Source organism: Akebia trifoliata, chromosome 12 (genome assembly GCF_017979445.1).
Source record: "Akebia trifoliata isolate Shusen 1 chromosome 12, ASM1797944v1, whole genome shotgun sequence".
Classification (NCBI taxonomy): domain Eukaryota; kingdom Viridiplantae; phylum Streptophyta; class Magnoliopsida; order Ranunculales; family Lardizabalaceae; genus Akebia; species Akebia trifoliata.
This window is the reverse complement of record NC_141386.1, coordinates 2149048-2174448: the sequence shown is the minus strand read 5'-3', so window position 1 is coordinate 2174448 and position 25401 is coordinate 2149048. Positions and strand designations below refer to the sequence as shown.

The window sequence follows — 25401 nt, the reverse complement described above, 5'->3', positions numbered from 1 at the left end:
TATTGAAAATAAGATGACAAAATTTATTGGATTTTTGTAGGTTTGGGCTTCAGAGCCCATTCCGATTTTTGTTATTTTTGGGGCATTTTGCGTCGAGGGCCCGATCAAATTTGGGTGTCTACAACTGCCCCTCTTTGCAGGAATTGCGTGCAAAGAACTGCAAAGAATAGATAAAATCCTGATTTGTACGGGCACGAGGATTTTGCTCAGACAAGTTTTGAAAACACTGATTTAATTTGATGAATTTGATGGTAAGAAGTGGCTACCCAAGCACGGGGTCTGATAGGGTAAGCCTTTTGATTTCCTCGACCTCGTAGCGCGGAGCTCGTGTGAAGTCTCGGATTTGTGGTAGTTTGGAGAAAAATGTCGAAAATGTCGATTTCTCTTTCTGAGACCTTTTTACCATTTTTATGCTTTACATTTTATCAAAACTCAACTCTTTTATATAATGTTAGCTAATAAAGCTAGGAAGGTATAAATGTAATTGGAACATAAATTAAAAGAAGGGTAATTAAGTGATTTTAATATGAAATTGAAAAGGGTATTTTGGGTATGAAAATTGTAAAAAATACTATTCATTTAATTTCTTAACATTTTGGTATATAAAAAAAATTGCTTATGAAAACAATAAATTATTTTACTGTTTTCGAAACTAATTTGAATAGTGCATCATTTTTGGAAATTTTCAATTTTCTATGCATGTTTTCGTAAATTAGCCAAAAATTGATCGGTTAAAGAAATTGGGGATAACTGAATTTGAAAACAAATCAAGGGTATTTTCCACCTTAACCTTACTTCTCCAAAAATTTAATTAATGTTTGGAATGTTAATGCAGATTGAACATTAAAAGTTGAAGATGATTGGTTTTCATAATGAAAAATCAAGGATAAAGATGAAAGATTTTGAGATAAAAGAAAAAGTGTTTATGATTAAGATGAGGATATATATTAATTGGGACATCTGAAATATTTCCTAATTCCCCGAGGAAAAGATATAAAATTCCCCTTAATGCATGATTTCAAACAATTCGGACTCGATTCTACTAATCTTCTTTAGTTTGTTCAATTAGGGCTGTCAACGGAAGCTTATCAGTTCGGATACAACAATATCCAAATCCGAATCTGAAATTTTTATCTAATATCCGAATTCGAATTCGAATCCGATGGATGTTCTAAAACTCTATCCGAATTCGAATCTGATTATCCGATTAGAATTCAAATAATTTGAATATTTAAAAAAAAAAAAAAAAAACATAATGTTTCCTTATCCAACTAATTTTTCTTATTAAAAAAAATCCTATTATATCTATTATATTATTTATATAATAAATCAATCAAATAAAATAAAATATATTATATTATTTATATAAAAAATAAATAAAATATATTATATATTATTTCGAATCGGATTCGAAATGTTAATATCCGAATCCATATCCGATAAGGATTTGAATATATAAAACTTTCCAAATTCGAATCCAATATTCGAAATTTTCGAACAATATCCGAATTTTCGACTATCCATTGACACCCCAAGTTCAAATACTGACTATAATAATCTTCTTTAGTTCATTCTGGTTAGACTATTATTACAAGGGTTAGGTTATAGGCATCCCAATTATTACTAAGGGTGCCTCACACCTTAGCCAAATTTTTTGTCTTATATGGATTAAAAGTTTCGTAATGTTTTAGTAAGGATGATCACTATGGTTAAGAGATCATCCTCACCAAAAATCTACTCATTTCAAAACTTCTAACCCCATCAAAAGTGATTTAAAAAAAAATGGACAATTTACAATTCCATAGGAATGAAAGAATCATCCTCTAATACAAAAAAATGCATTTCCATAGGAATCAAGATGTGCTAGAAAATCGGTGACCCTATTTGTTTCTCTCCAAGAGAACTCGAACACACGTGAATTGAATTGCTCTACAAGTACTTGGATCTCCTTTACTTGGTTTGCATACTTCCAAGAACAAGTAATCTCATTTTTTATACTCTTTATTGCATAAAGAGAATTTGAGATCATAAAATCTGCCGCAACTCCTTCCTCTTGGCCAATTTTAAAGCTTCTAAAATTGCTTGGAGTTCGATAGCTATGTAAGCCCCTTTTGATACATAGGCCTTTGCACATGCCACCTTCTAGACAACTATGTAACAAATGCATAGAAATCAATGTACTAAAAATAAGAAACCTATTACATATGTTAATTTTAATTTTTATTGATTTCGACACTAATACTAAAATAGATTATCTTAGGGGTGTAACTTGATCCGATTCAAATTGAGAATCAAACCAAACCGTTCTTAATTCGGTTTGGTTCTATTGGCATTCTGATTCGATTCTGATTTTTATTTAATGGAACTGACCTATGTTGGTTCGATTCCAATTTTACATCAACTTGAACTAAGTTGTCCCCCACATTATCTTAAGATGGAGTTCAAGAAGCAATTTATTTAATCAATTAATAATTTTTGCCTTAGTAATCTATTGTCTCACTAACAAGCTAATCAGACGCGAGCCCCTCCTCATTGGATTCTTCTTTCTATGCACAGCCACGTGTGGAGAATTTGTCATAGGGGGAGTCAATTTATCATTATTCTTTAAAAAAAGTAGGGAAAATGACTTTTAAAACCAAATTTATGAAAACATGGACCAACAGGTCCACACGTATAAAATATGGACAATTTAAGGGCCCATTTTGTCAAACATTAAATTCCGTCTAATTGTTAAATAAAAAATCGAAACTACCCCTTTTTTCAATTATTAAAAATGGGATGAAAACTGATTGGATTCATTACGAATGGAATGACTGGGTGTGCGTGGCATGTGCGGACAAGAGGCAGAATTTGTAGAGAGTTTGGTAATGTTGTTCCTCCACAAAAGATGTCCTCCTTAAATCCAAGTCATTGGATTGCCATCAAAACACATCTCGAAGCCGTTCAAGCCGTGACGACGCCTTCTTGACCAAACATTTTCCTTAGACACTAAATGACCCTGATGGTGTACTAATTAGATTCAGATTTCAGGATTTTAAATAGGAAAATTCTAAACCGACTTCCATGGGATGGGATGAAAAAGAAAAAAAAAACAAACAAGGGTGAGGAGGCGAGGAGCTTAAAAAAGGGTGTTTTTGGTATTTTTTAATAGTAATTATAACGGAAGTCAAAAAAGTCCTTTTTAAAGTCCATAGTTTTATAAATGAGGACCTGTTTGTCCGATTTTTTGAAATTTTGGTTTTAAGGGTCATTTTCCCAAAGAAAAAAAATACCAGGTTTTTGGTAGAAGAAGTTGTCCTATTGACGAGCTTCCCAATTAAAATTAAAATGCAATCTAAGATTGAAAACTAACTTTTTGTTGATTTTTTTTTTTTTTTAAGAAATTCATAGAATTTTGTGTTATCTCTTGAGTAGTGATTTCTTATGAAAAGAGAAAGATGAAGTTCGAAATAATCTTGATTTTCGAATTGAATGTGCCAGAATAAGATATCACGAGATATCTGATAATATAATAAAATATTTATACTATCAATCAAATTTCAAATGTCATAAATGTTTTTTAGATTCAAAAATTCACGTATCCATTGAGCGTTCTTCCTATGAAAAAATAAAATTATAATTATTTTAATTTAAAAATAATTATAAACTTAAAAAAAAGTAATTGAAGCCTTGATGCAAAGTGTGTCACAAACAATTTGACATAGCTAAATGTGAAAAATCTAACATGGAAAGTCAGGCGTAAAAAATGTGTTAACAGGTAACACGAGTCCTCAAAAAGATAAACTATTTTTCTAGCCTTAACCTATGTTATTTTGTAGGTGATAGGTTTAGGTAATTGATCAGGGCTGAGAAATATAACGTTCGAGTCCCTAATTATTGTGTATCTAACAAATTTACCACATAAAATTCGTTAATTATGTCGATTAACATATAAATATCATCACATGTCAAAAATCGGTCCAAATTGAAGACTTAGAACTAAATCCAAACAGGTAAAATCCTATTTTTTAAGGTTAAGTTTGGTTGAAATTTTGATTAAAGAAGAAAGATATTTTGGTAAAGATGAAGGGTATTTTGATAAAGATGAAGAATATTTTGGTAATCTTATTTTATTTTTTAAGGTTAAGTTTAATTGAAAATTTGATTAAAGATGAAGGGTATTTTGGAATATGAGGGTTAACCCATGCATCCCGCCAAAAGTTACCTAACTTTGCCCAACCAGGACTCTACCCAATTTTAAAAGCTCAATCTCGGGTTGAGCTTGGGTTAATGAGCTATAACCTGATGGTCAGGTTGAGTTGAGCTTAAGTTGAGGGTTTTACAACTTGGGTTGAGCCTGGGTTAACCGTCCAACCTGCCTAGGTTGCAATCCTACTTGGTAGTCATGGTTGATCTGTGCTCACCATTCTAGAATTTTGCATCAAAGTTTCAAGGCCAAGCCTAGAACTAGGCAGTCAAGTTTAAGCTATTTTTGGCTGGTTTGTGTTCAATATTGAAGTAATTCGTTTGGATAGGAATCAAGAGCAACATTGGCCTAATTGTTGGATTGGAATCAACAATGACTATGATACCATGATAAATAAACAATTCTTTTATTATTAGATCTCTAGTTACACAAAAACATAATTGAGTTTACACATAAAATACTCGAAAAATTGTAAAAATTCTAATTTATCTAGTTTATTTTAATTATCTAAATCTTCACGAGAAAATGATTCAATGTTATAATAGAAATATTATTAGAATATTCCAAAAACATGTATTTCGAGTAAATTCGTCAATTTTATAATTGTGGAGTCGTGTTTTGTGATCATCTCAAGATTCTTGTTCGTCCGATCGGACGATATTCAACTCCTCGAGATCTTCCCTATTTCTTGTTCCACAAAGCCTTCAATACCTAAGTTAGTTCTAGAGAAAATTCAACATGGTTTTAGTGTAGAGAAATTGCATACCTTTGATGTGTGGGTCCTTCTTTATTTATAGAGAGTGAGTTGCTATTTTACACGTTTTCCTTCCTTATCCCTTTGTAAGAGTCATTTCTAATTCAATTGTCTAAATCCCGAAATCTCAGGGATTAGAATCCTTTCCATTTATGAAACTCTATTTCCCCGACCTTCGTCCGAGCCTCCTCCCTCGATGAACCACTCGAGCGACTTCACACACACACATGTCAGGTGAATATACCCTGTGAATCCTCTCATTCCTTAGTGACACATGTCGTTATCTCATGGGTTGGAGAATTTATACCTCCATAATAATCAATGAATTCACTGGTATATCTTCAAATTCATAGCTATTAGAAGTGACGAACTCACGAGTGACTTCATAGGTTAAAAAAAGAGTCATGATTTTCTAACTCTCCTTTAACAAATTCCACTAACTCTACTGATGTGGCAAGTGCAAGAATCATAAATGTTTCATCGGGATACACAATTGCAATCCACATAATACATGTACAATTGTGTATCCCGAGGTTCTTGCACATGCAACGTGGATGAGTTAGTCTGTCGAAGTGAGTTAGAAAATCAGCACTCTTTCTTTATTTTAAATTGGAGAATAATAAATAAAAGTTAGGGTGCCAATAGAAGTTCTTTAAAACTAATATCATCGTCAATTTATAAGGATTTTACTAAATTACCTTTTTAAAAACGTTATTTGCTTTACGTCTGTGCAGTTGTAAAATGAGCACGTACGCGAGAGAGATGTCGGTGCAATACACACCACATATGCCACGATAGGAATCATTTCTGACCCTAATATTAATAATTGGGCAATACACAGCACATGTGATTGTAAAATAATTGATTGCTTTAGTTTCCCCACCAAACCAACAATAGATTCTAATCTTTCATTCCTGTTCTGTTGACTTTCACCCTTCACCCTCATTGGTTGAAATTTTGATTAAAGAAGAAAGATACATGTACAATTGTGTATCCCAAGGATTAGAATAATTTCCATCCATAAAATATTGATTCCCCGGCTTCGTCTAAACCCCCTCCCTCGATGAACCACCCGAGCAATTGCACACACACACACACATGTCAAACGAATGTATCCTGTGAACCCTCGCATTCCTTAGTGACACATGTCGTTATCTCATGGGTTGAAGAATTTATACCTCCAAAATAATCAATGAATTCGTATGTATATCTCCGGATTCATAGATATTAGAAGTGACGAACCCATAAAAAATCAGCGCACTCTTTATTTTAAATTAGAGGGAAATAAATAAAAGTTAGAGTGCCAATAGAAGTTTTTTAAACCTAATATTATCAATTTATAAGGATTTTACTAAATTACCCCTTTAAAAGCGTTATTTGCTTTACCTATGTCTCTCACGCAATATCGACCCTTCGATGAATCTAGACACAAAAGATCAGTTTTGATTAGTACTACGGAACTATCAACATTCAAATGATTAGTTCTCTGATTGATGTATTAGAAGTTTGTGATCATGACCACGACAAATACATTATTTTTAGTCTGAATTTTTCCATGAAATCTAAAAGATCTTATTGTTAGATTGCTGATTTGGTAATCTATATGAGCCCAACGATCATTAGTAAAATTTAAAATCTTACTAAGTTAATCATGATAGCATGATTAATAAAATAAGATTTATTTCAGTAGCAAACTTACGAACTAAGGAGTTTTTGTAATAAAATTGCTACAAATAAGTCTATCGGTAAATCTCTCAAATCAAAATTTACTTATCTCTTATAGAGAGTAAATCCAATCTTTGGTGGCTGTTTTACCTACCTCAGTGGTGTTAGTAAAAAAAAGTAAAGAGATGTCGGTGGAATGGTACTTTCAAGCATCTTTCACACGTCCCTTTCAAAAAAAAAAAAGGAAAACTGTGCTAGTGGCAGCCCAACTCATCCTTATTACAATTCAAATTTTAAAATTATATCTTAATATTACAAAATATTATAACAGTCATTCACAATTTTAATAATTATTTTATAATTATGATTAGATTTAAATAAAATCTCAAATTTTAAAAATAAAAAAATCTATTAAAAAAATAAAAGGATGATTTTGCATTTTGCGCGTTGAAAATTTTGAGTCGGGTACACAATTCATTTTAATTTCTAAAACATGCTTTTATCATTTTTATAATCTATGAAATTGAGAATTTGTTAATTTTAATATTTATGAATTTGTGGATGTAAAAGTGAATTCATTGATTATAAAAGGGATAAATTCACTCAAAATACATGTTTTTGAAATTAAAATGGGTATTGAAATTGGAATTTGGATAAAAGTTGTGAACGTTTTAAGAAAAATTCTTTATTTTAAACTAAGATTTGATAAGTAAAAGTTGGAGTGCCAATAACAACTCTCATGAAGAGAGATGATGATCGCTTTACTTCAAATAAATAAGGAAAATGTTGGAAAGACACGAACAGACCCACAAGCGTGAAAAAATTGATGTGGTGGCGCCCATTTAACCGTAGATTGTTTTTACTCGTATCTTGTGGAAAAACATCTACGGTAATGTGAATGACACCATGAGTTTTTGTCAGCTTTGTGTTGCCTTTATATCACCCCAGCACGACTCTTAAAATAATAGTCAAAAAAGCATCGTAATGATCAACCTTCTAATATTTCATTGTTTTAGTCTCCCACCAAACCAATAATAGATTCTAATATTTCATTGTTAGACTGTTGACTTTCACCCTTCATCCTCATTGCTTGCTTCATCTTCATCTTCATCAATTTGCCTCAACCTTCTCTCTCATTTCCAAGTATGGCGCATGCTCTCGTTTCCACTGTTTTGAAGGAATTGGGTTCCGAGGCGAACAAAGAGGTGAGACTGGTGTTGGGTACCCCTCAAGAAGTTGAAAAGTTTACTTCTACACTCAAATCTATTCAAGCCGTACTCATAGATGCAGAGAAGAAACAATTAAACGAGGAAACAGTGAAGCTTTGGTTAGAAAAACTCAAAGACGTGGCCTACGACATAGAAGATGTGTTGGACGAATGGAGCACTGAAATTCACAGATCGGAAAATGAAGAGGAAGTTGGCGTATTAGAGAAGGTATGCTCCTATTTGTTTTCTCTTTGCAATTGCAATTGGAATTGCTTCAGTCAAGTTTCTTTACGTCGTGGCATCAGCCATAAGATAAAAGATATAAAGGGCAGACTAGATGTAATTGCAAAAGACAAGAACCAGTTCCAGTTTACTACTACTACTATTGCGGAACCACCAACATTTCGAATGACTAGCTCTCTGATTGATGAATTAGATGTATGCGGTCGTGACAAGGACAAAGATATTATACTAAGCAAATTGTTGAGCGAGAGTAGTCGGCTAGAAACAAGTAATGTACCAGCTGTCATCTCTATATGTGGACCTGGGGGATATGGGAAGACCACTCTTGCCCAAATGGTCTTCAATGATGATAAGGTGAATAACCATTTCGAGAAGAGAATGTGGGTGTGTGTATCTGATCCTTTCGATTTAACAAGGATTGCCAAAGCGATTATTAAAGCTGCTAGTGGTCAGAACGTCTCTAGCAACATTGAATGGCAAGATTTACATCAAGAATTATGTAGATCTGTCACGGGAAAGCGGTTTCTACTCGTGCTGGATGATGTGTGGACTGAGAAGCACGCTGACTGGAGTCCATTGAAGCTTGCTTTCAAGGCTAGTGCACAAGGAAGCAGAATTGTCGTTACTACGCGCAGTACAAAAGTTGCATCGATGGTGGATTCGGCCTACACTCATGATCTGGGGAAATTGTCCGAGGAGAAATGTTTGGAATTGTTTGAACGTATTGTTTTTCACAGGTGGACCAAAGAAGAGCGTGAGAAAGTGGAAGATATCGGCGTGGACATGGTAAAAAAGTGCAAGGGTGTGCCTCTTTTCGTCAAGGCTTTGGGAGGTCTCATGTTCTTCAAAAAGACCAGATCAGAGTGGAAACAAGTGTTGGAAGATGATGCATGGGAATTACAAGATGTTGAAAAAGAAGTTTTGCCTGTTCTCCTGTTGAGTTATTATGCATTGCCCTCAAATGTGAAACGTTGTTTCATGTATTGCGCTGTCTTTCCAAAAGATCATAGGATAAGAAAGGATGAGTTAATCAAGCTGTGGATGGCACATGGTCTTCTTAACTCCACGAGAAGGACAGAATTGGAAGCAGTGGGTGATGAATATTTCGATGAACTACTGATGCGCTCATTTTTCCAAAACATGAAACGAGATGACGATGGAAACATAATTCACTGCAAGATGCATGATCTTATTCATGATTTTGCCCAATTTCTTACGAAGACTGAATGCTTTATCATGGATGATAATAACACAGAATTCAACAACAATAACAAGAAGGTCCGCCATTTAAACGTTACACAGGTCACAGATTTAAGTTCCATCCATCCTTCCATTTACGAGGCAGAGAATCTACGCACTCTCATCATCGATGAATATGTATGGGCATCACAATCTGTTCGAGCTCTTTCTGATTTGTTTTGTCAATTCACATGTCTTAGAGAACTATCTTTGTGCGATTGGGATCTAAAAGAACTGCCAAATGAGGTTGAGAAGTTGATACATCTTAGATACCTTGACTTGTCTGAGACAAGGTTGAAGGAATTGCCTAAAACAATGTGCAGATTGTATAATTTGCAGACATTGAAACTTAACCGTTGTCGCAGGCTATGTAAACTACCTCAAGGGATTAGGAAAATGATTAAGCTGAGGCATCTTGAAATTGAAAAAACTGGTCAACTAAGCTACCTACCTCAAGGAATTGGTAGATTAAGCTCCCTTCGAACATTGTGTAAGTTCATTGTTGGCGATGATGCTGGGGGAGGTGGATCCAAAATTAGAGAATTAAAAGATCTCAACCACCTCCAAGGGGATCTAGAAATATCTGGGTTGGAAAGAGTGGCGGATGTAAATGAGGCTAATGAAGCAGAATTGAAGAATAAGCAACATCTTCGTGGTCTAGGTTTGAGCTTCAAGGTTTGTGATTTGGAAAATGTGGGAGAAAGCGAGATAGAGAGGATTGAGGGTTTGCTGGAAGGCCTCCAACCACATCGAAACTTGGTGGAATTGCGAATAAAAGGTTACTTTGGTTCTAAGTTTCCTAGGTGGATGGTGGATTCGATATTGTCCAATATTGTCGCTGTTGAAATGGTTGATTGTGTGAAATGTGTGCAATTTCCTACTTTTGGGAAATTTCAATTTCTTCAAAAACTCAAAATAGAAAACATGGATGAGGTTAAATTCATGGGCCAGGTGTTTGGCCGAATTGCAGGTAGTGATGGTCTTCCGATTATTCCGCCAAGGTTGAAAGAACTTTGTATCGGTGGTATGGGTAACTTGGAGGAGTGGGATTTGAGGGTAGAAGATGGAGTGATTATGCCATGTCTCAGAAAATTAACCCTTAAGAACTTTCCAAAGTTTCAGGTTTTGCCAGCTCTTGGAAATTTGCCAGTCCTTGAAAGCCTCTGTATAGGAGGAATGAATTCCGTGAAACGTGTAGGTATTGAGTTTTTAGGAATTAATGTGGATGTTGATGATGATGGTACAAAAAGAGGTGGTGGAGAATCAAGAGTTGTGGTAGCATTCCCACAGTTGAAGGAACTTAATATTGGTGGTATGTATGAGTTGGAGGAGTGGGAGATGTTGACAAGGGAAGAAGAAGAAGAAGAAGAACATGCTGCTGGAAGTGGAGGAGGAAGAGATATAATCATCATCATCATGCCACTTCTCCATAAATTACGCCTTTCTTATTGCCCCAAGTTAAAGGAGCTGCCTCACTACATATTCCCTGCTTCACTAAGGAATTTGGAAATTCATCATTGCCCAAAATTGAGTTGGACACCATGCCTTCCTCCACTCCTTGAAGAGTTGAGTTTAGATGGGGATGTAGGTGTTCTTTCAAGGTCATTGCCCACCAACCAAGTTAACAACAGCAACAACAATCTCAAGTCTCTGTCTATTACATTTTCACCACATTCGTCACTCCCTGAAGGTTTGGCTCATCTTACATCGCTCCAAAGGTTGATAATCCAACAGTCTGATTCCTTGATGTGCATGTCTGAGGAGCTGAAACAGCTCATCTCGCTTCAAAGCTTGTCAATTAGTCAGTGCTCTGTTTTGGGAGCACGTTGCCAAAAGGAGGTAGGAGAGGACTGGAGCATCATATCACACATCCCCAACATCGAGATCTGGAACGATTAAGACGACAGTAGTGATGGATTTTGGTATACGCATGCATCATGACTCCACCGAGATCTGAGAGAGGTAAAGTTCGTTTTTAATTAAGTGAGATTTTGAATTTTGAATTTTGAATTAAGAAAAGAAATGACTCCACTCCTCATCATCGAGATTTGGCGATGAAGAGGACAATAGTGATGGACTTTAATATTAGAGACACGCATGCATCATGACTCCACCGAGATCTGAGAGAGGTAAAGCTTGTTTTTAATCAAAGAAGATAAGATTTTACATTTGAATTTTTAATTTTTAATTAAGAAAAGAAACAACTCCACTCCTAATTGATTGATTTGAGGCTTGCTCTCATCATCACATCATATCACATGGCATCTGTTCAGATGATGGGAGAATAGTATTCTCAAATAGCTAGATTCCCAAATACAACACGTACATAAATATAAGGAATTTATTTGTTTTTCACTTCATCTTTCTCGAGAAAATAAATATTTCAACTTTTGTTGGGAAAAAAAAGGTGGATTTACTATTGCCACACCAATTCAAAGTCTTTAATAAACATTATGGTGTGTGGTAACTCCAAAAAAAAGTTGGAGCACCCCAACTTCTTTATCATCAAGGGGGAGTGGCTTCTTTTTTCCATAATGAATTATTGGTGTGTAGTAAAATAAAACGGTGTGAATTTGTTTTTTTAATAAATGGTGTGCACATTTCCTCTTTTGATGTGGCACATATAATTTAATTACTTGGTGTGGCAATAGTAGCTCTCAAAAAAAATGAAAAACACTTTCTTACCAAGGGTCGTCTTGCTCAAGTGGATTACAACATTTGCAATCCAACCCCACTGCCATCTAGATTTCTGGGAAAAACTGAGATCCTAAATAAATAAATAAAACCATTTTTTTAGCTTCATCCGACGTCTTGAAAATGGACATGGACCGCACTTCCCTTCCACTGATCTCCTAATTTATTTTTATTTATTATTATTATTATTTTTTATTTTTTTGTCCTCTACAACCATATAGCATGGGATCATGTTTTTAGATGCCACAAGGTGAGCTCAAAAACACTTAATAATACTAGTCTTACTTAAATATAAAAATAAAAATAATTGGTATTTAGAAATTGGAATTGGATGGGTATTCTAAATCATTATTCAAATTTTATATATATATGGGAAATGTTCGGCAACAAACATTTTGGCAAAACATTTTTCAAAACATGGGTTATATTACCAAATAGTTAAAAGTGATTCCCAGGGATAATAAATTTACACCATTTAAATTGAGTATTTAAGATAGACGATGATGATGAGGCTTTGAGGATGATTACTAAGGGCCTGATTGATTCAGCTGCCAGAATCTGCTGTCAGCTTCTGCTGCCAGAATCTGCTGTTAGAATCTGCTGCCAGAATCTGAAACACTGAAAAGCTTGCTTGATAGAGCTTTCTAAAAGTGCTGTGCTGTCAGAATCTGGTAATTACTGCTTGATACAGCTTCAAGAATTTGCTGTGTTAGGGTAAAATGACCAAAATACCCTTAAGGTTGATAATGCACCCAGAATGCATTAAAAATGATCAGAATACCCCTATAAATAGATAATTACACTAAATATATATAAATATAAATATAATAAAATTATATAAAAATTAAAATAATTATTATTTTAATTTTAAAATGTCTATAAAAATTATAAAAAAATTTATAATTCTATAGAAATTTCGGCAGCATCTCCTTAAAAAAATGGACATATGGAATTTTCCTGATAAACAAAATACCTGCATAATATACAATCCAAAATTCACATTGTACATAACACATCCACATTACATCGTATATATTAGTTGATCTTAACAAAACTAAGTTGATAATTGTCATAAAATAGTCATTTAATTTTAATTTCTAACAAAACAGCCCATGTGTATCATTTGGCCTGTATCACAAGTGGGTAAAATCGCCTTACACTATCAACAACTAATGCATGACTTACCATGAGGCTAAGTGCAATGTTGCAGTGCTGTGAATGTAATGGGATTTACAACAAAAGTAATTGTGATGGAACATTAAAACAGTCATAAGAAAAAAAGAGAAAATGCATGGATGTAATATTCGCAATTTTGGTGAAATAAGACCATGTTGAAAGTAATATAACATTCCAAAATGCATGGAAATGTGTCAATTAAATCCCACTCTAGCCCTACCATAACCCATCGAAGAAAATTCAATCATTGTGTAACTAAGGTTGGATCGGATTACCAAAACACAACAATGATATTAGAATCTCATATTCATCTTAACAATAACAAAATATTGAACAAGATACTTAAATCTATTTGAAAACAAACAGAAATTTATTTCAATGCTAAGCAAGCGGAAATATTTTCAATGCAAAGCAATCGGAGTTTTGGTTATTTAATATAACTAAGGGAGTTTTGGTTATTTAATATAAAAAAATCCTAAAGGAATTACTTTAAAAAGGAAAGTAATTTAGACAAACATACACCTCTACGTTTAAGTGAATATTTGAGATGCACCCTTGGTTTTCAAATACCCTTAGATGTCTTTAGCAAGGCCACTATATTTATATCTAAATCTATAATCAAGTTAAACTAATAAAAATATCTATCCTAAAGAGTAAATTTCACTAAGGTATGAAAAAACAAAAGCTATTTTGTAAAGTTATATCATAAAATATCAACATTTAAAGATTTTGAAATAATCCATGTAATATCCAATCGTATCTTTCTAGTTGTTCTCTCTGGCATGAAGCCAAGTTTGCATTTGTTTGTTTCTTGTATTATTCTTTTCTACATGACCCTATTCCAAAATTTTATTCCACAATAGGTAGTGCAATTCGCACATCTCCCTATCCTTTAAAATAGGTGTCAAATTTTTTTCCCATAATTGACATCCAAATATTAATCTTTATACCATTTAGATCAGATTTCATTAATCTTTCCAACAAAGGGGAAAAACAAAATAAATAAATAAAAACCCTTCATAGGTTAGATGCTCCAAAAGAAAAAGGTAAAAGTAAGCAAAAGTCCTTCATGAAAATTTCAATAATCATCCAAAATTTGAGAAAGTAAGCAAATCCCTTCATGGGTTAACCTCCAAAAAGGGAAAATTAAGCAAAAATCCTTCATAGGAAATTACCAAGTGTAGCCTTCATGGGTACTTCAAAAATTGATCCAACGAAAAGAAAACAAAACAATATAACAGAATCTCACCTTTATCCTTGTATTTGGTGTAAAGCTCAGTCAATTGGGTATAATTGGTATCCACTGTTCAGCTCCAAACACAATCCCATTAATATTCAGAAAAACCAAAATAAATAAATAAATAAGATTGATGAACAACCCATTTTTGAAAAATAAAGTACCATTTGAAAGCAACGTTACCAACAACAATAATCTTCCCTTTGTAAATGTTGAGATCAACATCCTTCCCTTTACAATCTTGAAGAGAAAATCCCATAATTTCAAAGAACCCATATGCGTGCAAGTGATGAATTTTCATACATAGAGACAGAGAAAAAAAAATTGAAATTGAAATCTGATAAAATTAACTTACCGTGACTGTGAAATCATGGAGGGACTGATCTAAGGTAGATGATTGAGAAGCACCCATACCAAATCAAGGGTTTGTATGGCAGAGAGAGAGAGAGAGAGCGAGAGAGAGAGAGAGAGAGAGAGAGAGAGAGAGGGAGAGACTTTAGGAGAAGAGGAGAAGACGACGACGTCGGTGTCCGAGGGTTCTATCGAGAACGACGTTGCTGTGTGAGGGTTCTGTCGAAGAAGAGACGAAGAGAAATCGATGTTGCTGTGAGGGTTCTGGCGAAGAAACGAAGAGAAATGAGTTAAAAAAAAAGAAGGGTAATAACGTCTTTTCACATGAGACGTTTTTCGGTAATTCGCGTCTCCCGCAAACGCAAATAGAAAAAGCTCTAAAATTCCGCTTTTCACATTTGCGTTTATAAACGCAATTTCGTAACGCAAACTCGGTAAAACAAAACGCAAATGATTGCGGTCCGTTTGATTCAGCTTCAAAACGTCGCGTTTTGACGCAAACGCCGGTAAAATTGCGTTTTGAAGCGCAATCAATCGCCCCCTAAACTTTAATTTCATTTTAAAATTATAGCTTCAATTCTTTAACATTAATCCATACCATTAAATACATAAACACATTAAATACCAAAACAGAAGCTTACAGAAAATGAAGGTTCATAAATGCGTATTGTGACAAATAAAAAGTCTCTGCAGCATTTCGTCAAATAGATGTCAAACGATGGTTTGAAGGTTCATAATTATCTTTTTCTTGCTCCCAAACAACAAATCTCTTAAGATCAAAAAACAAAAATCAAAAAATAAAACAAAGCGAGAGAGAGAGAGAGAAAGTGTGTTTTTCACCTTAAGTTAGAGAGAAGGATTCAAAGAACCTCACCTCCAATCTCCAGCACAAAACCATTGATTTTTAGAGAGAATGAGAGTTTTTTAGCAATCTAAAAGAAATAAAATCAAAGGTTTTCTGAAGTTAGAAGGAGAGAGAGTTCCTTGCTTGAAGTTAGAGAGAATGAGAGAGGTTTTCAGACCCCTGCAGGACATTTTATGCCTTCAAACCCTTGCGGAGATATCAGATTTCCAGCTAGAGATCAAAGACAAAGAGATTTTCTGTTTGATGTTGAAGACGAAGGGTTTTACTATTTATTTTTTTCGAAATAGAGAGAGAGTTGAACCGCATGAGATAGAGATGAAGGGAGATGGGGGGGAGTGAGCAGCGGGAGATTGAATTTTGTTTTTAATTTTCACATCATCGACATTCGTAATCGGATTAAATCTCAGCATTGTTTACGTAGACGGATAAAAGTTTTGGCCTACGATTGATTAGACGTTTATATCACACAAAACTACTCCAATGTAACCTGTGTTTTATTATATAGAGTCGTACTAGGATGACACAAAGGTGATACAATAATGTGGTGGTGCGCATATAATCGTAGATGCTTTTTTGCGAGATACGAGTAAAAAGCATTTACGATTATGTCCGCACTACCATATCATTTGTGTTTCCATTTGTGTCATTCCAGCATTTTCCTATTATATATATATATATGGGTCCCGTTCGCCACCCTTAGTTTTACCACACACTTTAACAAACGCGTTTTGTCTTACATGGGTTAGAAGTTTCGGAATGAGCTGATTTTTGGTGAGGATGATCTCTATGGTGAGGAGATCATCCTCACCAAAAATCAGCTCATTCCAAAACTTCTAACCCCATCAAAATTGATTTACAAAAAATGGACGGTCCACGATTTTTCAACGTGTAAACATGGGGCTAAACATTTCGGAATGGGCTGATTTTTGGGGAGGATGATCTTCTAATCATAGAGATCATCCTCACCAAAAATCAGCTCATTCCAAAACTTCTAACCCATGTAGGACAAAAAACGTTTGTTAAAGTGTGTGGTAAAACTTAGGGTGCTGAACATTTCCCTATATATATATATATATATATATATATATATATATATATATATATATATATGGGTCACGAGTTGTTGACACATAAAATTACAATATGTTTTGTCTTATATGGGTAAAAAATTTTAAAATGGGCTGATTTTTTGTGAGGATGATCTCTAATCTGTAAGGCGAGGAAATCATCCTCACTAAAAATCAACCCATGCCAAAACTTCTAGCCCCATGTTTATAAGAAGAATTCTGAATCGTCCATTTTTTGTAATTCACTTTTGATGAGGTTAGAAGTTTTGAAATAGGTTGATTTTTGCGATGATGAACCTCTCATCATAGAGATCATCCTCACAAAAAATCAGCCCATTCTAAATCTTTTTACCCATATAAGACAAAATATGTTATAGCTTTATATGTCCACGGATCCTAACCCTATATATATGCGGGGAATGCTAACATAATTTATAAATTAGGAAATGTGTTTTCTTTAATTTAAAATGATAACATCGACTGACATACAGTTAATAAGCATTTTCTTTAATTCATAAATAAGGAAATGTTTAAAAAAAATTCAATTTGTTTCATGTGGAAATGTCTTTGAAACCAAGTATCATTAAAATAATAAAATAAATAGAGCTTATTTCAAACATTTTGTCTTATTGAATAAACGATTAAATATACAAATTAGGTAAATTCGAGGCATATATTTGGGTAGGATAAATTAATTATAGTATGTGTCACATCTATTTTACCATTATTGTTCCTACTAAACCAAAATACGAATCATGCTCATTCCAAAGCGGTAAACCATAAATCCAAATTCAAACCAATTAAAAATTAGTATCTCAACAAACTTGACATGACACACCCATAGTTGGAAGCAAATCAGTTTTAGCTGTTGTTTGGAAGCACTAGGTCAAACCCAATACATGGTCCAGAGATGTAGGTAATGTATGTCAGGTAAATAACATATAGAGAAACATACTATATGTAAATTTGCTTAAGAGCCTCTTTTATGCCTACCTCAAACTTCTCTTAAACATGGAAATGATGTGAATAGCAACTCGAAATTAGATCTTCACTAAGACCACATGAATCGTCACCATACATCAAAGTGGGACACCATTAACATAATAAATAAAATGACACTTTTCACTAGTTTGATTAAATCGGGGTTTCTCTTTTTTTCTAAGATTTTAATTATTATTATTCGGGTAGGGCGGTAACATCAGATGCATTATGAAAATTCTACAAAGTCTCATGGTATGTCTCGGGAGGATGTTGTTTTTCAATTTATAGAAAATCAAGACTCACATATGTCTCAAGTAACATAGATTCACATAATGTTTTAAAAACTGGATCGATAATCAAATCGAAATTTTACGGCAAGCAAGGTGGTTAGTTGTCAACGTAGAAGTGGGTTCAATGGGATTTAAACTTAGGTCGAAGGATCAACTCTCCACACTCCTTTACCAACTTAGCTAAGTTGGTACCTTCAAATATTATTTTTTTCTTCGATAGGTAAACTGGATTTGAACACACGACATCAAAATTGCATTGCAATCAATCAAACAAACTGAGCTATGGGTTTAATCTCATAATCTAAATAATTATATATAATGATAAAATGTACACCAAAAGAGAACCCTAAAAATTAGTATATACTATATACTGAATAAATAAAAAATATAAGGTTTAAAAACTTAAATCTTTTTAAGTAACATAACATCGTAAGTTTCAATATTATTTACATTAATCAATGTAAATATCATTGTGAATTTTTAATTTAATTAAAATTTAAGAAGGTTTTTAAATTTGTTTAAAATTTTCTATTAAAAAATTTACAGATTTTATTTATTAGTATAATTATGAGACTTTCAATAGATTTTTATATTTATTTGATAGGAATAAAATTCAATACAAATCTAAACTAATTGATTTTCAAATTTTCTAAGATTTTTCTTATATTTTTACAATAATGAATCATTGAATCTTGTTGAAAACTTGAAATATTTTAAAATTACCAAAACCGTTCCTTTGTAGAGGACGATTGAACCACCAATCAAAACAAACTAACGGTTTCTTAGAGCACCAAACCAATATTTATTAAAATCCTAATCAGACCCAGTCAGATAGTAAAGGCCAATCCATTTTTTAAAACACTAGTTCCACAACTTTGGCGAGATCATTGCACATATATTCCAACCATACAACAATCAATGGCTTAGTGTGAATTCAAAGAATGCCATAATACATGGGTTGTAAGTAGATAATATTATCTTAAGCACTCATGATTTTGAGAATGGTACATAATATATAGAATTATTCAAAATATCAAACTTTTAGTCCTAATATGTGGCATTTGTTTTATGCCTTCTCCATCTAAACTGAAACATAACTACCCAATGCACCAAAACAGAGATGATAGCCCTCTGTTCAGAAATTAGGATATACAACAGTATCACAAACCACAATTCTTTTCAAACTAAACACAACTAAGCATTACAAGATGCATCACCTCTTAGAAATCCATGTAAATTACCATCATTAAGCATCAATGTCTCAGCTTCATGAAGGCACTGCCAAAAGTAACAAACAATTATGAAACAATTGAAATATTTATTTATAAACTAAAAAGGGAAAAGGGATGGTAGGTGGAGATGTGATGGAGGGGTATTTATGACTTAATCTTGAAGACAAATTAATATATTTGTTGGACCTATTGTAGGGAAGAATGTGCAAAATTATTACAAAAACCTCTTTCTTCTGTAGACACCCCATTTTTGCATCCGCCTGATTAATCAACTCGTCAACCCGATTGTAATGATTCCCAATGATGGATGTGTATTCCATTGCTTTATTTTGTTACCAGATATGTTTCAGAAATTCGGATGAGGTATCTCGAACTGACAAAACTTAGAAACCACGCTACGCTAGGTAAATACGACCCCAGAAACATAGAAATCATCATCTTACAAACCAAAAAGAAGCTTCACGAAAAAAATCACTAAAAACTATCAAATTACCAAAATACCCCTAACCTCAAAACAACCCTAGAGCCTACGTTACGCTTAGGAAAACTCATTCAAACACATAAAACAACAAATCGAAACCAAATAAATCATTTCGTCAATTTTCACAGAATTCGACAAAATTACGAAAATGCCCCTCATAAAGTTCACGACCATTTACCACAAAAAATTTCATAAATAACACAAAATAATATTTCCATTGAATTCCTTACGAAAAATCGATTCTAAAACATCCTAGAACATTAAAAACCGACTTAAAACTTGAAAAGTCCTCTCCGGGGGCAAAACGGTAATTTCACAATTTTTATAATTAAAAAATTCGAAATTAATAAATAAAATATTAAATAATTAAAGTGAAACATTAATGAAATTAATTTAAAATTTTGAACCTAAAAAATTGATTAATCGGACTCTCAGGCAAAATTGTTGAGGGTTCGTGAGATATTTCTTTAAGGACCCCCAAATAATGGAAGGGGGTTCTCCAAAAATTAAAAGTAAATCAAGCAAGACTGAAGTCAAGGTAGTAAAGTCAATCAAGTAAAACTGAAGTCAAAATTAAAGTCAATCAAGCAAGACTGAAGTCAAGATATTAAAAGTCAATCAATTAAGACTAAAGTCAAAATATTAAAAGTCAATCAAATAAGACCAAAAGTCATAATAGAACTTTAATTAAATAATAACTCTATCTAATAGAGTTCTAACTTAAAAACAATTCTACCTAAAATAATTTTAATTAAAACACAATTCTACCTAAAATAAGTCTAACTAAAACACAACTCTAATTAAAAGATCTCTAATTAAACACTAACTCTATCTAAATCAACCCCTAAAAACATCTATAAATAGAGGTGCTCACACCCTATTTTCGTATCAAATCATAAACCCTAGGAGAAGTAGGTCTAGAAGCTGTCCTAGCCCCCCATAAACCCTAGTTTTGGAGTCCCAACTCCTTACCTAACATCCCTCCTTCAATTTTAGTTTAGAAAACACCTAAAATCCCTCCAAAAACACCCCCAAATCCGCAACAAACTTGAAGAGTTCAGATTCAAAAACAAGGAGATACCTTGATCTAGGAGATCCGGAGACAGAACGAAGCAAGGGAGTACAGTACAAGGAGTTCTTTTTGTCAGATCTGAGGGAGCAAAATCCTTGCTATCGGAAAGGTATCAGTTTTTTTTTATTATTTTTATTTCTATCTAGGTTTTTAGCAATGTGATTTACTTGGAAAGTTAGTAGAGACCGGCTTTGGCCGGGCGGGGTTGGTGCCTAACACCTTCCAACCCCGTAAGGTGATCCCCAGACTCTTTTTCTCTTTCGTAGATTAGTTTGCCTTTTTTAGAGTCAATTTGGTTCCTAGACCTTAATAACTAGGTGGCGACTCCCAAACCTCAAGGGTCAAAAGCGGATCCGCGCACCAAGCGGATCCGCGCACCCCGCGAATCGAGAGCGCTTTCATCTTCCCACAATAAGTCATGGAAGATATGATCTTTCTCAATTTCACATTATCTAAAATGCCAAGTGTATTGAAATTTGTCCGCTTTAAATTTGAAAAAAAATTACTCACAAGAAAGTCAATCTAAGATTTCACAGAATCCCAGATTGACCAATCACACGAAGTTATATGTATTGAGAGCATCTCAATTTACAAAACTACCCATGCTAGGCGTCGTGCTATTGGTTAATTGAGATTTTGTGAAATCTAATATTGACTTTCAGTGAGCAAAAAATCTCTCTTTTAAATTGTATTAATTTATCCAATCAATTTAAATATATCTTGTGGAGTCTCTTGACTAATAAATTTGCATATTAAGAAACCAAGCAAATGATTTGCTTTGGAGAATGAGTTGTTCTCCTTTAAAGGTGCTAGACATCCAAATTATTGTTCTCCATCGATAACTCTTGAATTTTGACTACGTTCACTGGGATGTTAATTTCATAATTTTCTACTACAATTTCCCATGATCTTACATATCCAAATTGATTAATTGAGAATTATACAGGAATCTTTTTAAATTTAACTATCACAAATAATATATCAAAAGAATTTAAATTTATGAGATTTTAGATCATTTATTGTCTTGTAAAATTTAATAAGATTGGTATAAATCCATTAATTAATCACCACCATACTAGGGATTTTATTTTAGAAGTCGAATATTTCCAAGTGATAATACTTAATCCTTTCGACCATGGAGTTTAGTGAGTATTAGATGCTTGATTATAGAAGAGAGATTTACAGGTAGACTTATATGTTGCAATTTTATTACAAAAACTTCCTTACTTTATTAAGTTTGTTATTTGAGCAAACCTTACTTTATGAATCATGCTACCATGACTAACTTAGTTAGATCTCAAATCTTACTAAGGTTCTTTGGGTCCACATGAATTATCAAATTATCCATCCAACAATATAGACTTCTTGGTTTCATGGAAAAACTTGGATTCAAAAGAAAATATTCAAGAAAAAAAAAAACATTTTTGAGTATAATTGTAGGTATTGAAATGGATGACTACCAAACTCTTAGATTTAAAGCTAAAATTCAATGGTGGAAATTAACCTTTTTTTTAGAATATTTTTTCAAAGTTCTTAGAATTTTGTCATTTATAACCCTGTGACATCAAATCATGTTTTTTGGATGCCACAAATTGATCCGGTAAGAATCCACTCCAAGGTATGTCAAGTAACAAAATAACACCATAAATTTGAAGTTTATGACGTGAACTCCAAAGTTTGCTTGGAACAAATTTGATAAAATCCCTAAGGTTAAACTAGATTTCATGAAATCTAAGGTTTGGGTCAAGCTTAAAAAAGACTTTTTTTTTCAAAGTTGTATCTTTTTAATCTGATGTTTTTCATGAAATCTATAAGTATGTGGTGTTGGATTGTCATTTTGGTAATACATGTGGGCCCTATGTCCCTTAGTAAGATTTTAAATCTTACTAAGCTAGTCATGTTAGGCTGATTCATAAAATAAAGGTTTGTTCGGTAACAAACTTGATAAAGTAAGAGAGTGTTTGTAATAAAATTGGAACAGATAGGTCTGTCCGGTAAATCTCTCATTTATAGACTCATAGAAATTCACGTAACAAAGACAATTAATCTTAAGAATCGTGATCATCTGACTTACCCACATGGCATAGTCAATTGATACCCCTAACATGACAAGTTTGGGAACTGTAGATCTACTCTCCTCAGGATGCAACATTATGATTCCCCATAAAAGTATAATTTTGCATCTCGAGGAGAGAAGGTCTACGGTCCCCGAGCCTATTATGTTAAGAGTGTCGATTGAGTATGCCATGTGGGTAAGTAAGATTATTGTGACTCTAATCTTAATTGATGTGTAGCTAATACTAGTGGAAGTGTGTGCATGGATTTGAAGGTGGAAAGTATAAAAATAGTTATGTATGTTTCTAAAATTATTGATAATCATTATGTTTGCTCCCTGATATATAGGAAAAAATAAAAATAGAATTTATTTAAGATTACATATTTGATTCAAAATATGATACAAAAACTTGCAATACCTTGAGATCTGTGAAAACAGCTCATGATCTCTGTCTCTTGTGCTCTTATTGTTTGTTTTTTGTATTTTAACAAATTTAGTTACCAATCTCAGTGGTCCAAATGATATGGTCCTAATCATCTAATAGGTTTCAATTTTAGAAAAATCACTCATGTTATTAGGTAGCTAATTGAGATTATAGAGATATTAATTTTATATTGTCAATGTCATTCTCTTTTTTGTGCCTTTTAACTGAAATCAATAATGGTCATGGGTTTTTTAGCCATGAGATATGATAATTGGTGTCTTGATATCTATGTTTAAGAGACCCGAAAATCAAACTAAGGTTAGTTTGGGTTGGTTCAATTCTAGGGGGGTAATCGATTTGATTTCGATTTCGATTCTAGATTTATAGAACCAATCAAGTTCGATACGGTTCCAATTTTGACCTCAACCCGAACCAAACCAAACTGTGTGCACCCTACCTTTAAGTGTGTAATACCCATATATTTATAGGATTCAAACCTTAGGATCATCTTTTATCTTGTTTTCAAGTCTATTTTAAACCATTTTAATAGATTGTTTTTATTAGGAACATACCTAATCCAGATTCCATTCTTATTCCCTCATTCTATCTAGGGATTTCCCCCTAAAATAAAAATCTTCCAAATTTTTTTTTCTCAAGTCCTTGATTTTTAGGGATTTGATTGACCTATCATCTCCATCATGCGTCCGATTTTATCTAAGCGGCTATCGGAGGTTCAACTCCCTTTGAGGAAAGTAATCCAACTTATCTGAGAGCCCTTGATTTGTCAGACTCGAGTATAGAAACTCGGTACTTTCTAATCTTTTTTTATCCCAATGTGCCATGTGTCATCTTCCAGTGCCTTACGTAAAATATCCCTTGCACAAACAAAGGAAAATAGGTTATTAATAAAAAAAGATTTGATAATTATAAAATCTTTTAAAATTAATGTCCCATATTAGTATCCTTAAATTTTCATCTTAAAAAAGAAATTCTATATAAACTTCACCATAGGATTGTAACTTTGAATATTGTATTATTGAGGGATTTGCTCATCCTTCTTCAATATGTTAATCGTTCTTTATTATTTTGGATTCAATATATTTGCACTTGTTGATGCAAATTCCGTTCGTTGTTCCTGGCATTTCAAACATTCGAAATGAGTTCATGGTCACTTAGCCAGAATGGATAGGAGTACTTGGGCGCTGGAAAGATGGTGAAGAGGAGAATTGACAAACATGTGGTAATGAGGAGGGTGGCGATAGTGGTGCGTCAATAGAAAAATCGTTGACAATCTTCGTTATCCCTCTCCTCTCTTTCTCTCTCTCACTGGAAAAAAACCTACCATTTGTTGGCCCGTCCGCATTTCTTCAAAGGGAAATTTATTGAAGGTTACATGTTTAATTTAACGTATGATACAAATAAAAGAAAATAGATTATTAGAAATCCAGATGGTATGGTAATTTTAGTTTCTCGCGCTCGTTTTGTTTGGTTGAACTCCCTTCCCTAATTACTTTCACAAGATCTACTCAACAACATTTGAGATATGTTTTGTGCCATTTTAGTGAAGCTTCAACAAAGTTCAATTCATTTCTAAGTTATGGAAAGAAAAATTTCTAATAATCTTTTTGAACAGTATAATTATTAAAAATGATTTTAATGTTCTCTTTTGAGTTCAAGGATTTGTATAATAGAAGGAATTTACTTTTAAGAAGATAAAAAATTTCTTGGAAAATGGTCATGGAGAAATGACTTTAGGCGAAAAATGAATTTCACCATCCGATTGGATTTCAAGGTCACTCAGCCCCAGAACTTGATGGAACCAATTTGGCAAATAATCAAGTCAACTCACCTGAGTTAGCTAAAAAATGCACTAAGCCAACTAAGAAATTCGACCGAGAACAAAAATAGTTATAAGATTAATATATTTTTATTTAACTAGTTTGAGTTAATTTTCTAGTTTTAAAATTGTGGTTTTAGTTTTGAGGGTGGAGGTAATTGTGAGAGAGTAATTTTTCTTATTTTTAATTTTTTTTGGATCGGTAAGCCTATTTTTAATTTAATGAGTTCAGTAAAACTCAGTATTGTCGGGATTTAAACCCAGGTCTCTCGTATCATCATCCAGAACCTTTACCAACTAAGCTAAGTGGCACCTGCCAAGAGAGTAGCATTAAGAGGTGGGA

At 33.3% G+C, this 25401-nt stretch overlaps 4 protein-coding genes across 10 annotated transcripts in view; 3 read left to right on the top strand and 1 right to left on the bottom strand.

The window, feature by feature from the left end:
- Window positions 1-7593: 7593 nt before the first annotated feature.
- On the top strand, window positions 7594-8423 carry LOC147388558 (putative disease resistance protein RGA1). The gene is made up of 2 exons (XM_086417963.1): window positions 7594-8041; window positions 8250-8423. Exons 1-2 carry the CDS (start codon window positions 7751-7753, stop codon window positions 8286-8288), a joined length of 330 nt encoding a protein of 109 aa, XP_086274089.1. The 5' UTR covers window positions 7594-7750; the 3' UTR covers window positions 8289-8423.
- On the top strand, window positions 8390-11194 carry LOC147388557 (disease resistance protein RGA2-like). Its single transcript, XM_086418302.1, has one exon. The coding sequence runs from the start codon at window positions 8390-8392 to the stop codon at window positions 11192-11194; it is 2805 nt and encodes a 934-aa protein (XP_086274428.1).
- Window positions 11195-11337: 143 nt separating this feature from the next.
- The window catches only part of LOC147388552 (putative disease resistance protein RGA3), a 59766-nt gene continuing 45702 nt past the window's right edge, over window positions 11338-25401 (top strand). The window contains exon 1 of the transcript XR_015170492.1: window positions 11338-11424. The gene's annotated coding sequence lies outside the window, so the exon portion shown is untranslated. The remainder of the gene's footprint in view (window positions 11425-25401) is intronic.
- LOC147388556 (putative glutathione peroxidase 5) lies at window positions 12514-15295 on the bottom strand. 7 transcript variants are annotated; one of them, XM_086417964.1, is made up of 4 exons: window positions 14758-15295; window positions 14567-14642; window positions 14415-14468; window positions 12514-12657 (listed from the first exon to the last, which is right to left on the bottom strand). In XM_086417964.1, the coding sequence occupies exons 1-4, from the start codon at window positions 14812-14814 to the stop codon at window positions 12554-12556; spliced, it is 291 nt and encodes a 96-aa protein (XP_086274090.1). In that variant the 5' UTR covers window positions 14815-15295; the 3' UTR covers window positions 12514-12553. The 7 variants fall into 7 exon arrangements, 2 of the variants coding, with proteins under 2 accessions (XP_086274090.1, XP_086274091.1); XM_086417965.1 differs by having other exon boundaries at window positions 12514-12642; XR_015170495.1 differs by lacking the exon at window positions 14567-14642.

Bases quoted from the DNA above. Each gene is read 5' to 3' on its own strand.
- LOC147388558 (XM_086417963.1), top strand. From the start codon at position 7,751: ATGGCGCATGCTCTCGTTTCCACTGTTTTGAAGGAATTGGGTTCCGAG. The intron at 8,042-8,249 runs GTATGCTCCTAT...TTGATGAATTAG, and splicing joins AAGTTGGCGTATTAGAGAAG to ATGTATGCGGTCGTGACAAG.
- LOC147388557 (XM_086418302.1), top strand. From the start codon at position 8,390: ATGGTCTTCAATGATGATAAGGTGAATAACCATTTCGAGAAGAGAATG.
- LOC147388556 (XM_086417964.1), bottom strand. From the start codon at position 14,814: ATGGGTGCTTCTCAATCATCTACCTTAGATCAGTCCCTCCATGATTTC. The intron at 14,469-14,566 runs GTACTTTATTTT...GGAGCTGAACAG, and splicing joins GGTAACGTTGCTTTCAAATG to TGGATACCAATTATACCCAA. The intron at 12,658-14,414 runs GTGAGATTCTGT...AGTAATTACCAG, and splicing joins CACCAAATACAAGGATAAAG to ATTCTGACAGCACAGCACTT.